At 53.9% G+C, this 15,791-nt stretch overlaps 4 protein-coding genes across 4 annotated transcripts; 3 read left to right on the plus strand and 1 right to left on the minus strand.

The window, feature by feature from the left end:
- Positions 1-142: 142 nt before the first annotated feature.
- CKM354_001218800 (uncharacterized protein) lies at positions 143-2,110 on the plus strand (the record flags this gene model as incomplete). The annotated part of the gene is made up of 1 exon (XM_044807704.1): positions 143-2,110. One exon carries the CDS (start codon positions 143-145, stop codon positions 2,108-2,110), a length of 1,968 nt encoding a protein of 655 aa, XP_044663639.1.
- A 649-nt stretch (positions 2,111-2,759) lies between these two features.
- CKM354_001218900 (mevalonate kinase) lies at positions 2,760-4,736 on the plus strand (the record flags this gene model as incomplete). Its single annotated transcript, XM_044807705.1, has 1 exon — positions 2,760-4,736. The coding sequence occupies one exon, from the start codon at positions 2,760-2,762 to the stop codon at positions 4,734-4,736; it is 1,977 nt and encodes a 658-aa protein (XP_044663640.1).
- A 2,498-nt stretch (positions 4,737-7,234) lies between these two features.
- Positions 7,235-8,146, plus strand: CKM354_001219000 (uncharacterized protein; the record flags this gene model as incomplete). The annotated part of the gene is made up of 1 exon (XM_044807706.1): positions 7,235-8,146. One exon carries the CDS (start codon positions 7,235-7,237, stop codon positions 8,144-8,146), a length of 912 nt encoding a protein of 303 aa, XP_044663641.1.
- A 1,429-nt stretch (positions 8,147-9,575) lies between these two features.
- Positions 9,576-12,551, minus strand: CKM354_001219100 (uncharacterized protein; the record flags this gene model as incomplete). The annotated part of the gene is made up of 1 exon (XM_044807707.1): positions 9,576-12,551. The coding sequence occupies one exon, from the start codon at positions 12,549-12,551 to the stop codon at positions 9,576-9,578; it is 2,976 nt and encodes a 991-aa protein (XP_044663642.1).
- Positions 12,552-15,791: the final 3,240 nt, after the last annotated feature.

The following is a 15,791-nucleotide window of genomic DNA, read 5'->3' on the forward strand; positions in this document are numbered from 1 at the left end:
GCGGCAAACTCTGCGCCGCACGTTGTCGCGCGTGGGCAGCATGTCGCGGGCAGTGCAGGTTGCGGGCGGCGTGTAGGATCGTGTTGTGACAGCGGAGACTGACGGCGCGTAGGTATGACGATTTAGCAAGCATCGAATACACATGGCAGCAATAACGACGCGCGCGACCACCCCATCGTCTTCCGCCCTTGCCCCCACCTCCACCTCGGGCGCGCCACGCACGTCGCCGTCGACATCGCTCACGTCCGGTCCCGGCGCCACCGCCCACGGCAGTCTCGAGAACTCCAACCTGCTGCGCCCCAGCTCGCAGAAGCCGGATCCCAGGACGAGCGCTTCGCCCAAGTCCGACCAGGTGCATCTCTCACCGCGAGCCACGCCGCTACCGCTCACAGGCGCAGCGGCGATGGCCGAGATGAAGCGGCGGAAGCAGGCAGACGGCTCGCGCCAGACGAGCCCCAACCCACAGGTCGCAGCGATGCAGTCCTTGCTAGGTACCGGAGGTATGAGCAGACCCTCTGACGCACCAGCACCTGACAAGATGAGCTCGCCGTTGCGAAAAGTGGCCGAGAAGATCAATATCCCTAATAGTAATGCGCAAGCAGAGCAGGAACAGGATGTCAGTCCGGTGAGCTTGGGCAGCTTTGGCTCGACGATAGAGGGCACCAATTCCAGCGCCGCCATGACCGCCACAGCAAACGACCAACCCAACCCAAACTTCGTGGCTGAGCCGGCAGAGCTCAATGATGGAGCGGGCTATGCATCGCACAACGGCAACCTCGCCGTACAAGACCACAGCGACAAAGCCTTGTCGCTGTCCTATCCCGGCCCACCACAACAGGATGGACAGGATGGCGGACCTTCGCGCAGTATGACTCTGCCCGGCATGGGCCAGAATAGCCCGAAATCGCCTGCATCGAACAAACGACACAAGTGCCCGTATTGCGCGACCGACTTCACCCGACATCACAACCTCAAATCGCATCTTCTCACTCACAGTCAGGAAAAGCCGTACGTGTGTCAGACATGCCAAGCACGCTTCCGGCGTCTGCACGATCTAAAGCGACACACTAAGCTACACACCGGAGAAAGACCACATACGTGCGACAAGTGTGGCCGCAAATTTGCCCGGGGCGACGCGCTGGCGCGGCACAACAAAGGGCCAGGTGGCTGCGCGGGTCGTCGGTCCAGCTTTGGAGGCGAAGACGACGACGGTGAGGGCTATGAAGGCATGGATGGAGTCGAGTACGAAGAGGCAGTTGATGAGCACGGCCATCGCAAGAGCTCGAAGAGGCAGCAGCTGGAAACACCGCAGGACGCTGACAGGTCGGTGTATCGCCAGCACTCGAGCACATACCCGCCAGCACCGCGTCAAATGCAAGGCAGCATGGGTCCACCGCAGGTCGTCCATCCGGGCGGTGCAACGTCGCCACGCGAGATGTCTGGACAACCCAGCCCAGCTGGAGGTCCGGTGAATGCTTCGTACTATGGACAAGGCCAGGTCTTTGGAGAGCCAGGCTTGATGACTTCTTCACCTAAGCCATTGTCGCCAGGTCAGCCGCACGACCAGCACCGCTTGAGTGTTGGTGATAGCAACGGACAGCTCGGTCGTAATAGATCCACAAGCTTGACGACGCAGTTCCAGCAACAACATTTTGGGCGCGGCAGTGGACCTGGGGTTCGGTCACCGCCACAGCCCAACAACCAATTTGCTCCGAATGCGAACCAGGTTCAGCCACAGCACACCATCTTGCCACCCCTAGGTAGCCAGCCACAGATGCGTGGTGCACTGCCGCCTGCTGGTCCGCCCAATATGATGCAACCATATCCAGCTACTGGGATGGCATCCAACCCGGGCAGCTTGTCTAGTCACGGCCGCTCCTCCGGAAGCAGCATGCGCGACATCGCAAACCAAGGACAGAATCAGAGCTCTGATGACATCTGGACATACGTGCGCACTCTCGAATCAAGGCTCAGCAGAATGGGCGATGAGTACGAATTGCGTATTAGTCGCATGCAAGAAGAAATCATCTCGCTGAAGCAGCAACTCGGGCAGCTGTCGAACCAAGCCAGCTACAGCAGCGACATGGCGCGGCAAGGACCTTACCCATGACAATTGATGCCTGCCTTCTGCCATGAAAGAAACAACGATTGATGATAGACCGCCTGGATGGCTGAAGGATGAGGATGAGACGAAAACGACTACCGCAACACCACTGTACAGTACGACACGTCATCGATGGGCAACGCTCAAGCAATATGAACGGAGCTTGTTATCGACTTAGAAGAGGCACATCTGTGATACCAATTGGGATGGAAGCATGGAAAGTACTGGCGTTTTGCTTGATCGTGTAGGGCTTTGTTAGAAGTCCGTCGAATGGGAAGAGGAAACAGTGCGTGGCGTGTACTACTATGGATTGGAATGCACAGCGAGGTGGGACGACGGACGGCGGCATGATTGCTTTGACAAAAAGTGAGCTCTCCGTGCCGGAATTTGTTTTGTATGTTCGGTCACAATACCCCCCATTCGCTTCAATTGTTTATATATAGTTCTGGACGGATCGCTAGAATGGCGCATGGATCTGTAAGAACATAATGGAAATCATAGACGAAGATGGGCGTGCTGCAATTCTCATTACTTCTGTGGCTGCGTAATGAACTGTGGCTTTGATATTGTACTCTCGTGACAAAGACCGGTGCCTGCACGAAGCTGCAAGGATTCGGACCTGTCTGCGTGATGCAGTGCAGCTGACATCGACGATATGCTGCTCCTGCGACATCCGTACGGCGAAGAGAAGACGTTCGCCTTGATTCCCCATGGCAGACCGGCCAGTGCATCGTCGACATGTGCGGGAGGTGACGCTGCTGAAGAAGACGATGCACAGTACGTCAGAGCAAGAGCGACCCCTGCCGTGCCGATTGGACGGCTCCCTGCAGATGATCGTTCCTTGCAGATGCGCCCCCCAGAATCGAACCACTTCGCGACGACTGATTACCACGACTTTCCCAATCGGACCACTGACGACCTGCGCCATGCGGGAGCAAGTCATCCTGTGGCTTTGACAGTCGTGAAGCGGCAACGAGAAAAACGAAAACAGGCCCTCGAGCGCTATACACGATTGGAAGCCAGCATCATGGCCCCAATAGCAACCCACACCAATGGCAATGGGGTGAATGGTCACGCATCCAAGACCAATGGACACGGGCGACAGAATGGGCACGCATCATCACAACATTTGACAGTCTCGAGGTCACCGCACAGTCGAGAATCGGACGACGAACACTCACGAGCATCCTCCCCTCGATCGACCAGCAGCAGGCACACGATGCGACACTCACGAAGCCCCTCGAACCCCCTCGCCCCACCCTTCATCGTGTCTGCACCAGGCAAAACCATTGTCTACGGCGAACATGCGGTCGTACATGGCAAAGCTGCCATTGCCGCCTCCATCTCCCTTCGATCCTACCTCCTCGTCACGACGCTATCGAAAAGCCAGCGATATGTAAAATTGCAGTTCACAGACATTGGTCTCGATCACACATGGCAGATCTCCGACCTGCCTTGGAAAGAATTCGCGCCGAAAAAGAAGAAATACTATGACCTGGTCACGAATCTTGATTCGGAATTGGTCGAGATCATGCAGCCCCATATACAGGACATCTCTCCAGAAGTGGAGCCCGAGAAGAGGAAGATCCATCAGGCGGCCGCTTCGGCGTTCTTGTATTTGTTCTTGAGTTTGGGGAATGATAAGAGTCCGGGATGTGTATATGCCATGAGGAGTTGCATACCCATTGGCGCAGGACTGGGCAGTTCGGCAAGTGTGAGTGTGTGCATAGCTGCTGCTTTGCTCATTCAATCGCGAGCGCTATCAGGTCCACATCCGGATCAACAGAGCGAGGAGGCAGAGAAGCAGTTGGAGAGGGTCAATCGATGGGCGTTTGTCGGAGAGTTGTTGATTCATGGAAACCCGTCCGGAGTGGATAATACTGTCAGCACGAACGGACATGCTGTGCTATTCCAACGGAAAGACTACACGAAACCGCCTAGCGTTTCTGTCATACGCGATTTCCCGGAACTGCCTCTGCTTCTGGTGGATACATGTCAGCCCAAATCCACGGCAGCGGAGGTCGCAAAGGTGGGCAACTTGAAGAAGACGCATCCGCTTGTCGTAGAGAACATTCTCAATGCGATTGATTCGATCACGAGAAGCGTTTACGAACGACTGGAGAGCGACGATTTCGATTCGGGCAGCAACGAGAACATTCAGCACTTGGGCGAACTGATGAACATAAATCATGGGCTCCTGACGAGTCTTGGCGTTTCACATCCTCGACTCGAGCGGCTACGCTACCTCGTTGATCAAGCCGGTGTCGGGTGGACGAAATTGACTGGTGCTGGTGGTGGAGGGTGCGCAATCACGCTGTTGAAACCTGATATTGCTCCTGTCGCCAATGGACGAAGTAATGGCGATTCGCAACTCAATGGTGGCGCGAAGTATAGCAAAGATGGAGGGGATTTGAGCCCTATGGAACAACTTGATCGAGATCTGAAAGAAGAGGGCTTCATCAAGTATGCTACGACATTGGGTGGCGATGGTGTTGGCGTACTCTACCCAGCCGTGATCAATGACGAGGAAATCGATCTGGAGCTCTTCTTGACTGTGGAAGGTCGTGAGGGTGTTGAAGATCTTGTCAGCGAGAAAGGCGAAGACGAAGTTTGGAAGTACTGGCGTCCATAAACCCAAGGAATCCAGATTCGAGCAACTTGGTCGATGGCGAGAGGAGTTCTGGGACGGCTTTCTGATGCATACGCTTGGTGCAAGGATTTCGAAGAATGGGATTTTCGCGTGAGAACAGTCGACAGCGAGCGAGCGAGTATGGAGTATGGGCTTGCGGGAGCTGGCAAAGAACCTGAGAGAGAAAAGGAGCAATCCGATCGATTGCGTTATTTATGTATGTGTACTTTACGACCGGCCTGCAGATGTCGAGATTCTGTGTAAAAGTGTGTTAATGCATATATCTTTTCTGCAACCCAGCTTTCCTTCCTCTGTTCGGGGCGTGGGAAACTTGTGGCAGGTACAGAAGGCTGGCGCAGCTGAGGGAAGTCATGAGCTGGAAACATCGGCTGAAGGAAAGACACACCTGACGAAATTTCAGCACCGCACATGATCTCGAGAAATTTGACAACGCCCGTTGGGATGCCGGTCGAATTGATGGAGGACGGCAAGACCAGGGCACGCGTTCTTTCGCGAAGACTGCGCTGCCGTTCCCGTCAGGCTCTTATCGCGACTTCCATTCGTTGTGTGCCAGTTCCACCATCACATCTTCTCCCGTTTCCAAGACCACATTCAACTCTCCAGGACCACGATCGTACGGTGACCTACAGAGAAGTAGGAAAATTCACAGCTGACTTGCAAAGATCGAGATACTAGTTGTCTTCGTCCCGAGGAGACTACTGACGGCAGGTTTGGCCACCATACCGAACGGCTGTTCTTGCTCGTCACTGGTCAAGGGCAGGCTGACCAAGCCTGCCATCACGATACAAGCTTGTGGGTCAACATACGATGTCGTACAGCACTCCTCGTGACTACACACGGCACATGTCTGAACATTGTGAATGGCCCGGACGACACGACAAAGAACACGACAAGAGTGGTACACTTGCTATCACGCCCGGGACCAGACCACAAGGCAGTCCAATAGTGTCACGCGCCCTGCTGACACCTGGGGACAGCTCGTGTACTCTTGTACCGAATTCGGCTCTGCTGAATGTGCCGAATGAACATCACCAGTGTGCCGAGTCTTCAGCACCGGATTCGATGAGAAGGCTTGCCGGGCCACTCGACCTCCCGACCAGTCAGACTGGAATATCGACATTTCTCCACAGCTCGGCGAACCTCGTGCTCGCCATGTGTTTCTTGTATGCGAGTAAGAATACCTTGGCTCTTCCATTGGCGACATTGAAGCGTCATTCCGTACCATCTTTTGCGCAATCGGGCGCTTCCTCCGGCCACTATTCACATCAGCGGCTCGCTCAGCCTGTTGGCGATACTTGAAGCAGTCTAGATATGGACAAAAGCGTCACCAACCTGGTGTAAAGAGGCTCTTCCCGCACCATGTGCTACTGGCGATGAGCAAGCTACTGGCTGGCTGCTTGCTGTTGGCTCCGGCAAGTATTGAAGCTATTCCTGTCCTGAGCGTCACGCTGGCTACGTACCTATTCTCCAACTCGTGACGCGCGCCTAGCGTCCACCAACTCTTCCCATGTGCTGGCAATGCCTTCTGGAGCATGTTGGACGCGACGTGCTTGACGCCGCATGCTATATACTGAACAACAGAAGACTTTCGTGGCGTCTGCACGGCGCTTGCGATCAGCATAAAGGCGTGCTGTGCCTCATGTCGAAGACGTCCCTCATCACACTCAAAGAGGTTTGACTTTCGACGTTGGCTCCACAAAAAGCTTCCTCACCACCGGATCCTGGCAGCCGCAGCAGCTCTTGTCATTCGTCACATCGCTGAGCCTATCCACGCCCCGGGCTACTCTCCTTTCACCTGGGACTCACTAATTTCTGACGATCTACTACCAAGCACTCGCGTCCACGACGTTCAGCGCGGCTGAGAGCGAGAGTGTCAGGCCACCGGATTGACTGACACAGTCACTCGTGTACTCTCTCATTTTCGCCCAAGTTCAGCCTTGCTCCGGTCAGAATTGAACGAATCACAGCCGGGCGCCTACGAACAACAACTTTCAAATAGCCGCCCGCTCTACTGTTCCTCCGCGCCGCTCGTTTTACGTCCAATCATAGCGCTGCGGATAGACGCTAGCAAGGACCCAGGCTGTTGGCACAGCCTCCTATTGGCCTGGGACTACTTCACTTGCATGACCTCACAGGCCCTTGCAAGGTGGAAGTAAACACTTTCGATTGCTGTCTGTAGGCGCCGCACCAAGAATAGGTGGGAAGCGCTTCTGCAGCAGCAGTCTGTCTTGCATGTCTCTTTGCGGGCAAGTCGCAATGTGCTTTGAAGCACCGGCCGGCGTCAGGTAAGCATCCACACCAGAAGATTCGCTTTAACCCCAGGGCAATCTCCCTCTGGAGCTGCCGCTCTTCTCCCGCCTTCTCCCTCACCGAGCATCGCTTATACTGCTCGCAGGTCTGGAGCGTCGTCGTCGTTGTTGTCGCCGATTCATTCATTTGATTCTTCGGTCGCTTCCTCTCGCAAACGACGACATCCCACCATGGCTACTGCTACTTCGTCCGCCACTATGGCTGCTGCCGGCTTCGAGAAGAAGTCGACTACCAATACCGCCTCTCTGCCTACTCCAGGATCGGGCACATTTCCTTCGGAGCTGTTGAGCCCCATGGTCAGCACCCCAGCTGCATTCGTACGAAAAGATGATGCTCTGCGTACTCCAATCACCCCACCTTCGGCTTATCTCGACTTTCTCAAGAACTTCTCTCCAGCCGTTCAGAGTCCAGCCTCTGCTACCAGTGCGAACTTCAGCTTTGGTGACAAGAGCTTTGACAGGCCTTTCGACAGAAGCAACTCAGATCCAACTGGAACGAAGTCAAACATCACACCACCGACATCTCAGCCATCTCTGTCTCGACATACGTCCTACGATTCGAACGGAACAGAGTCTAGCGCTGCTACCATCAGCAGTGTCGTAGCAAGATCCAACAATGGCAAGCGTCCAGAGTCTCCTCGCGTCATCATCCCACCCTCGCCTTTCGCCAAACCAGCACCACGATCAGCTCGCACACCACGACGACTGCACATTCCCCAGTCACCCTTCTCACCAGCACTCGCATCTGCACAATCAGTACCCTCTCCGTACAGCAACACACCCATGAGCGCCGCACCCTGGAGCGCATCATTCTCCCCTCGCGAGCCTCACACAGATATCGGCGGACCATCTGGCAAAGTCCACGTCCGCCATGTCGTTACACGCACAGTCACCTACTGCCGAACACCACTCGAACCAGCACCAAAGGGCAAGAGAAGAAAGATTGAAGCAGAAGACGATGTCTCGTCATCCAAAGCTTCGTCAGAAGAGCCGACTCCTTCAATAAAGCAAGAACGAATCGAGACAATCGATGAAGAGTCGTCTGCGTCAGGCGAAGCATCGGGATCTGCCTCCGCGGCATAGAGTATTATGATATGGCATCGACTGTCATATCCTCGCTGCGATCACCATCGCTCGACGATGTTCAACTTCGCTTCTTCCCGACCACTACCACCGCTTACCACGACTCTAATGACTGTGCAAAATGTTTCGACATCACCCAAAACGACGACAGAGCAGCGACTTGCAGCTGACACGCGAAGCCCTTTGCGGCCCGCTACTGGTTTTTATATTTCATTTGACGAATGAACGACGACTTGAGAGAGGAAAAACTTTACCACTCGATTGTTTTTTGCTGTGTTACGCCATCTGATCAGCCTGGCGCAGGAGTGGCGTACCGTTTGAAAACAATGGAGTTGGGAGTTTTTCTCATTTGCTGGAGAGAAGGATCTTTCCACTGCAAATATACAAAGTCCTAGAGGAGTTTTGCGATGAATGGAATGGGTCCTTGTATTTACTGCTTGTTTTTGTTCAGCCAGCCATCATCGCTTCGCGAATAGTGATAGCGACAGCCTTTTTTATTTTATTATGTTCGAGAGATGGACACAGAGAGGGAGACAAGGGGGGACGACAAGACGGAGGCATAGCATGGTAGCTGACTATGGAATGCTACCTTCGCAATCCAAACTTGACAAACAGATCTCTCTCCTGTTCACATTTCGCAACCGTCTGCGTCTGCAAGCTGCAAATCTGCAAGCCGCATCTCTGCGTAACACAAGTCGTAATTGATTGGCCCTCGCATCAAATCTGAATCTTATTCCGAATTTGAATCTGAAACGTCGCATCGCTTAGGTACCTACATAGGTGGCTTACCAGCTTACTGTAATGTGAAGATCTTACTTGCTTAGTCGCTCGGATGAAACGTTTCGAAAAGGGAACCGTGTCCGTGCGGTGATGTGGCTGGTTTGGGGTGAGGTGCCGAGAGAGTTTGATGATTACATGTGTACTGCACTGCAGTGCATTGGAGTGCACTGGATTTTGTCGTTGACAGGTTGTGGTTTGTGATGGAGAGAAGAGAAGAAGAGGGTGACATTGAGACGTTGTGGGGCTGTGGGGGAAGTTGTATGTGTGGAGAGATTGGGTTGGGAGGATTAGAGTACATTGGGATAAAAGTGAAGTCGTGAGGTGAGGAAGGAACATTGAGATCAAAGTGAAGTTGTGAGATGAGATTTGTTTTGGGATGAATGATGAGAACTATCTGCGAGTGACAATTCCGCTGGAGAGATCGTGAATCTCCTTGCGAGCTTCAAGCTCCATCTGTAGACCTGATAGGTCTTGTTGCGGGTATGTCATAGAGGGTGAGAATTCCCGTATGTGACCGGCCCGCACTCTCTACGTAGCTCCTTCGACGAGTCGTCTTCTTCTTGCGCGTTGCAGCCTGATTGGATCTTTTGTCCACAGCCAAATGCTCTCTCTGTTCCTGCCCAACTAAGCGACTATTGATGCCCGGCAATCAGTCCTCCTCCATCGGCTCATCTTTCACGACCTTTTCGTTTAGCGTCTTACACTCCTCCAGCAGCGGCAGAACCTCCTTCGTCAATCTCGACTTGGCCAGCATCGTAGCATCGTAAATTACTTTGGTTGTCGTTGCGTCCATTTTGTTCGTCTCCTCGTGGGTCTCGTACCTGCTGTCGAAGTCCTCTAGAACCGCCGTCTTCACTGCTTCCAGCCTCTTTCTGACGTTTCGGACCCATTCTTTGCTTGCTTCCTCAAGTCCAGTCTCGGTTCGCGTTTGCACTCGCTCGAAGAGCTGGTTCGGTCCCTTCAGACAGATCTTGTCACGCAATAGATGGATGCGATCTCCGTGCGCAGTATTGCCTCTCACAAGCTTGTCCTTCTTGAATTTGGGGTAGTCTTTCTGTGAGAGGGCGGCAGCTCGGAGGTAAGTAGACTTCAGTTCCTCGTGGACGTAGGATTCCTTGTCCTTGAAGGTGGCACGCCTACATACGAAGTCCAGAAATGCATTCAGCGCTTCTCCAAAGTCTCCGAGATCTGTCTCCAGCTCGTCGCTCTGGTCAGTGATCGTTTGTGTCAAGGTGTAGCCTTGCTCTCCCAGGGATGCGATGCTCGTGTCTTGTCTGAGCGGCTTGAGAATGAAGTCTTTGATGTGGTTGGCGAGGGTTTCCATAATGGCCTCGCAATCAGAGTCCATCTCCTCAAAGGCGTGAATTACAGGGGTGGCGAGAACATTCTGAATTTCATAGTTCCACGCCTTGATGTCCTTGCTGTCTCTGGGCTTCCAATAGCCTTCTTTCTTGAAATAGGCATGCACAGTAATTGGATGCCATTGCGCCCACTTGTCGAGTTTGGGTCCAGCTTTTGATCTCCATTCGGCCTTGTTGTCCTCAGTGAATGCCTGTGCGAGATGGGACCCGAAGCGACACTGGAGCTCATCTGCAAGGGCATTGACAACATGCTCGATGCCCGCATCAAATCTGTTTACGATACTAGCCCGAACATCTCGATGCATTTCTCCGGGCGTCTTTGTGAGGATATTGCTGATTGCTTGGAGCTCCGAAGGTAGACGCTTGGTGCAAGTTCGCCACATGACTTCGAATCTCTCTCGGGCGGGCCTCTCGAGGAGTAGCTGCGCTATTGCTGGAACACCAGTGTCTAGCAGTGCATCTTCGCTCATCTTGTCTCCTCCTTCCTCATTATGGTTATCGAGGCCTTTGGTAGTTGCAAAGAGAACTTTGAGGTCGGGACCATGTCCTGAGCGAGTCAATTTTCTGATCTTGTCCTTAAGCTCCAGTGCGATCTTTCGTTGCGATACCGCGCGTACGGCACGAGTGACCTCACGAGAAGCCGTCGCTTTTCGTAGCTTGAGCTCTTCTGGATCCTCGTTGAACTTGCTGTGTTGTTCCCATTGTTGAGTGTCCAGCAAGTGCTGCTTCTCCTGTCGTAACTTCTCGGATTCCAGCTCGAGCTCCTGCAGCCGCTCTTCAGCGGACTTGATCTTCGCTGCATCCTGCTCCGAGAGTTTCTTCTTCTCAGCTGGCTTCAGGGAAGACTTCAAAAGATCGGTCTTGGTCGCAACCACATATGCGCCGTTGGCTTTGCCGAGCGAAATGATCGTGGTCAATTGTGAATTGAGTTCTTCCCCATTCGCGATTCGAAGCACTGGTGCAACTACAAGTATTGTGCCGGCCTGTGAGAGGTATGCTAAGGTATTGTTAACAACGAACTCGTTCGTGTCAGCAAAGCCTGCAGTGTCGCCAATGCTGACACCCATATCGAGCAGCTCAATGCCGTCGCAGTACAGCACGGCTTTTCTGACGAGCGGCCAAAGGTGCTGGACGTCTGTCTCTGCCGATGCAGGTTTGATCGTTTCATGCATTGCCTCCTCCAGATCTTCCAGACTGTCGACGGCGCAAGTCTTGGCGCTTCTCGAAACGCCCTGTGCCCTCATGAAGTCCGCGATGTTGCCGTATAGCGCTTTAATCGTGTCGTCGAGTGTCAGAGCTTCAATGCGAGCATTTCCGTCAAGGGCGGAGTCCAAGAAGGCTTTGAAGTCGTCCAAGTCTGTAGCTTCGTGCTCCTCATCCTCGCCATCGATCGTGAGTGTCAACGTGCTGCCGTACAATGTCGTGTAAAGCATATCGTACACAGTATTGTACTTCTTGCGTTGCTCGGCAACCTCTCGATCGTCCACCTCCTCGTCACCATCCGACTCCTGGATCTTCAGCGCGAGGTATCCATGAATCGTATGACAATAGTCACGCAGGCGTGCCTTGATCTGATCCGGCGTCTGAAGAAGCACTTCCAGGACGAATTTGTGGCTTTGATTCTCTCGCCTGCCTTGGAACTCGAGGGTCGTATTGGTGCCGCGACTGGAATCACTAGTAATCGCTGCGCCTGGCAAGCCTAGCAAACCGTTGACAAGCTGAGACTTGCCAACACCCATGCCACCGATCAATGCAGCAGGCTTTGGTACAGGATAGAGGAGCTTGAGATTCTTGCACGCGTTGACAGCTCGACATTTAGCCATAATTGAATCGCTCACTCCACTCTTGCGCTCTTGGACTCGAGTCAAGAGCTGCTCACAGATGTCGAGGACTGCATCCTCCACCATAGGCACATTCGGGTGACACCAAGGGAAGTGCCGATGTATGGGTGAGTCAAGAGGGTGGCCGCATCGAAGCCGGCAGGAACCACTATCGTGACTAGTGATGTCGAATTTGGTGCGCTTCGTGTCTGGGACATGTGCCGGTGGTGAAGTATCTGAATCATCTTCTTCTTTGACAAAAAGCGGCGATGTATGACGGCGCTTGCGTGGTTCTCCAAGTGACAGGCCAGGAAATGCGCTGGTGACCTTCTTGCTCGGCGTCGCTGTTGGTTGCGGTTGCGCTTGGGGTTGCGCATTTGCAGTATCGAGTGGTGGCATCTCATCGCCTGAAGGCGTGCGGCCACGTTCGTGTTGGGTCATCATCAAGTTGTGTTGTGGATGAGAAGTGTTGTTGTTGTTGGCAGAAAAGATTGACGAGTATCGGAGCAGGCGAGTTGTAGGCAGAAGGGGTATTTAGCGTGCATGTGAGAGCTGAAGAATGCAGGCAGGACAAACAACGAGCACTTCACTTGAGAAAGTCTCACTCAGTGTCTGACACAGCATCTTCCAGACTCCCAATACTCTTTCGGAGAAGCACTGTAATGATCGACAGAACATTAGCAGAGTATCATAGCAACCGACTAGGCGGTTCTGGAGGGCTTGAGAGGTGAAGCAGAGGAAAGAGCTAGAACAGCAATTCAATGCACCATGTTGGATAGTGCTTCAGAATGTCGACAGCCAACAGCCACCACCCAGCCACGAAATCAAAGTGATACTTAGCACCAAGCAGCCATTAGCAAAGTGAAGAAATGTCAAAGGCGGAATGCAAAGCACCATGTTGGATAGTGCTACAGAATGTCAATGACCAACAGCCGCTACCCAGCTACCAAACCAAAGTGATGCTGAACATCAGGCAGCCAACAACAAAGTGAAAAAACGCCAGAGTCGCAAATGCAGAGCACCATGTTGAATGGTGCTACAGATCGTTTGTAGCCATACGCCGCAGATTAGCTGAGCATCACATTGCGATGCTCAACATACTGCAGTCGACAGCGAATTCAGCGCGAGAGTCCCTCCCTACCCTTGCAGTAGACGAAGTGAGCACCATTTCGAGCCCCGCATGACGGACACCTGATGAAGGCATCATCTTTGAAGAGCTTCTCGGCGGAAGACTGAGTGCGGATCGTCATTGTGACTGGTTGTGGCGAGTGAGGGATTTCGGTGTTTGCTTGGAGTTGAATGCTGGAGGTTTGTTTTCTGTGTGATGGTATCGGTGATGCGGTCTTGGGTTCTGGTAGGAGAAGGAGATGGACCGCACCCAGCGCTCATTTTATGTCTGCGAGCTCATCGTATTCACGCTGTCAGAAAGGTCAGTATGTCTTCACGAAACTTACAGACGGGTCGCTACCACTCTGGGTTGTGGTCTCTCGGCGTGGAATGCATCTTGCCCGGCGGCAAGGCAATTCCTTCACAGCCGGAAGGGGCGTTTCTCGAGTATGAGTCGCCCAGCACGTTGTCCTACACGGCCCAATGTGAGCCATCCGCCACTGGAGTTCCTGGTGTCTTCACGGCTGAGATAGTAGTGACGACGTTGAGAACGATGAGGAGCGACCTCGCAGCCTCAGGCCATACGCCAGCTTGCCCTTGCGCCTGCTTGCAACGCCGCAACAAACGCTCTCGGGTTTTCGGTTCGAGTTCAATCGCGAAGTTATTCAGCTTGCCTGGGTCTTGGGTTGCGGGAGATTGCAGCATGTGAAGTGGCAGCCTCCCTTCGGTGCTGGCTTCGACGGCCAGATCCTGTTTTCTCGACAATGACCTTGGACCATTCCTGCAATAGAGTCCCTGCTCACCGACAATCGCTGCGATGTCTCCAGGCGCTGAACGGCGGAATACGTGAAGACGCGTAAAGCTTTCGCTCAAGCCTTTATCCGCGGTATAGCCATGGCACTAGCAACCAGACCAGGCGTGTATCGTTTATTAGACCAGTAAGCGCCGCTAATGGCAGGTGCCGCGAGAGTCCATATGATAATTTTACGTGCAGCGTTCGAGATTGTTGTCCGCTGGTGGTGTGCTTTCGAGTGTGTTGTGTCTGCCGTACGGAGGTTGTCTGCCCTCTTTCTACTTTTACCACTCGTTTTGTGTATGACGACCGCGACAGGCGATGTGCTTGCCCTGGCCTCCGATAACGTCCAGAGTTTCATGCTCGCTGTCGCATGTCGGAATCATGTCCGAGAGTCTGAGGCCTGAGGTGTTCCAAGTTGGTATCAAAGCTCTTTCATTTTCGCAAAAGGTTCATGCACGCGCATTGGCAATGACGCTCACATCGTGCATGGCAAAACTCTATTCTTTCTATGGCCATCGCGATTGTCGTCGCAGGAAGCAAGGATGGGTTGGAGAGTTGGAGAGGTGGTTCGGAGGTTATCGTGGGTTTCCTGGTATGGACATGTTTGCGAGTTGAGTCTGTTGCAATTGCGCGTCGCGGTCAGAGATATCAGGCAGCCGCCTTCGTGGTCCCGATCATGCTCTGTGCTCGGCGCTGATGGCTTGCGCGGATTGAGACGTAAGATGGCACGCGTCGTGACGGCCGGCCAGCCTTGGAGGGTGTTCTATTTTGAAGGTGCCCTAACGACGACAGCAGAGAGGAAAGGCAGGCAGCTCAGGCTGTGCCCACGTGCTTGTGTCAAGTGAATTTAACGCCTGGACCAGCATCGAGGGGTCTTCGAATCAATGGTTTCACGGCAATCAGCCAGACAGGGATGTGGCCAGCTCGTCCGATGGTCAGCCGGGCGAGCTCACGTCTCGTGGTGGAATGGTTGTGAAGAGACATCCAGATCGCTGCGCAGTCCGTTCTGCAGCTGTCTGCCCAAATGATAGGACTTCCGCGGCATCCGCGCTCGTGTTGGAAGTGTGCAACACGCCGAGCACTTGTCGCAGGCCCAGCATCCCGGCGATGGAGGAGAGCCAGCAGCCTGTCCCAGACAGTGCACATGGGACCACTGTATTCCGGCGGACGGGCGCTGGTCCGTCTCTAACAACACCATCGTCAGCTCAAAACGATTACTGCTGACGTGCACGAGGGTGTGCGAGGGAAACAATTCCTCAACCGTTTACTGCTCGAGGCTGGCCGGTGGTGGTGAGAGTGTTTGTGTTCCCGCCAGTTGGCGCGCCCCCGTCGGCGATCCATGACTTGCCGAAAATAGGCTAGTCAGGCACTGTGTGCATATTCAGATTGGGTTGAGGCGCGTACGGCCATGGAGAGCTGCAGGATCAATAAGGAGCTGTCAGAGTGACCGCATACTGCTCCCCAAACACCCGTTTCCAGATCTGCTCACGTCCGAAACAGACGCAGCTGCACCGCTGCTCGAGTGGCCGTTCGCAGGGAGATTTGCAGCCGCGCGAATCGTCTGGGGGCGCGCGCGCGCAGTGCCTCGTGTCTGGGAGGCTGCGCACACCGCCATCGAACGAGGGCGGAACCAGGTTGTAAAGTTTACGCCAAGTACGAAAATCCACTCGTCATGGGTCTGCGAGACAAGTATCCTCCCTCCACACGCCCTCCCTCTTCCACATCTCGCCCCCATGACCGCATTGTGAGCTGCTGGTATAGAAGGCACGTCGACTGACAAA

Source organism: Cercospora kikuchii (genome assembly GCF_019650295.1).
Source record: "Cercospora kikuchii DNA, contig_00009, whole genome shotgun sequence".
Lineage (NCBI taxonomy): Eukaryota > Fungi > Ascomycota > Dothideomycetes > Mycosphaerellales > Mycosphaerellaceae > Cercospora > Cercospora kikuchii.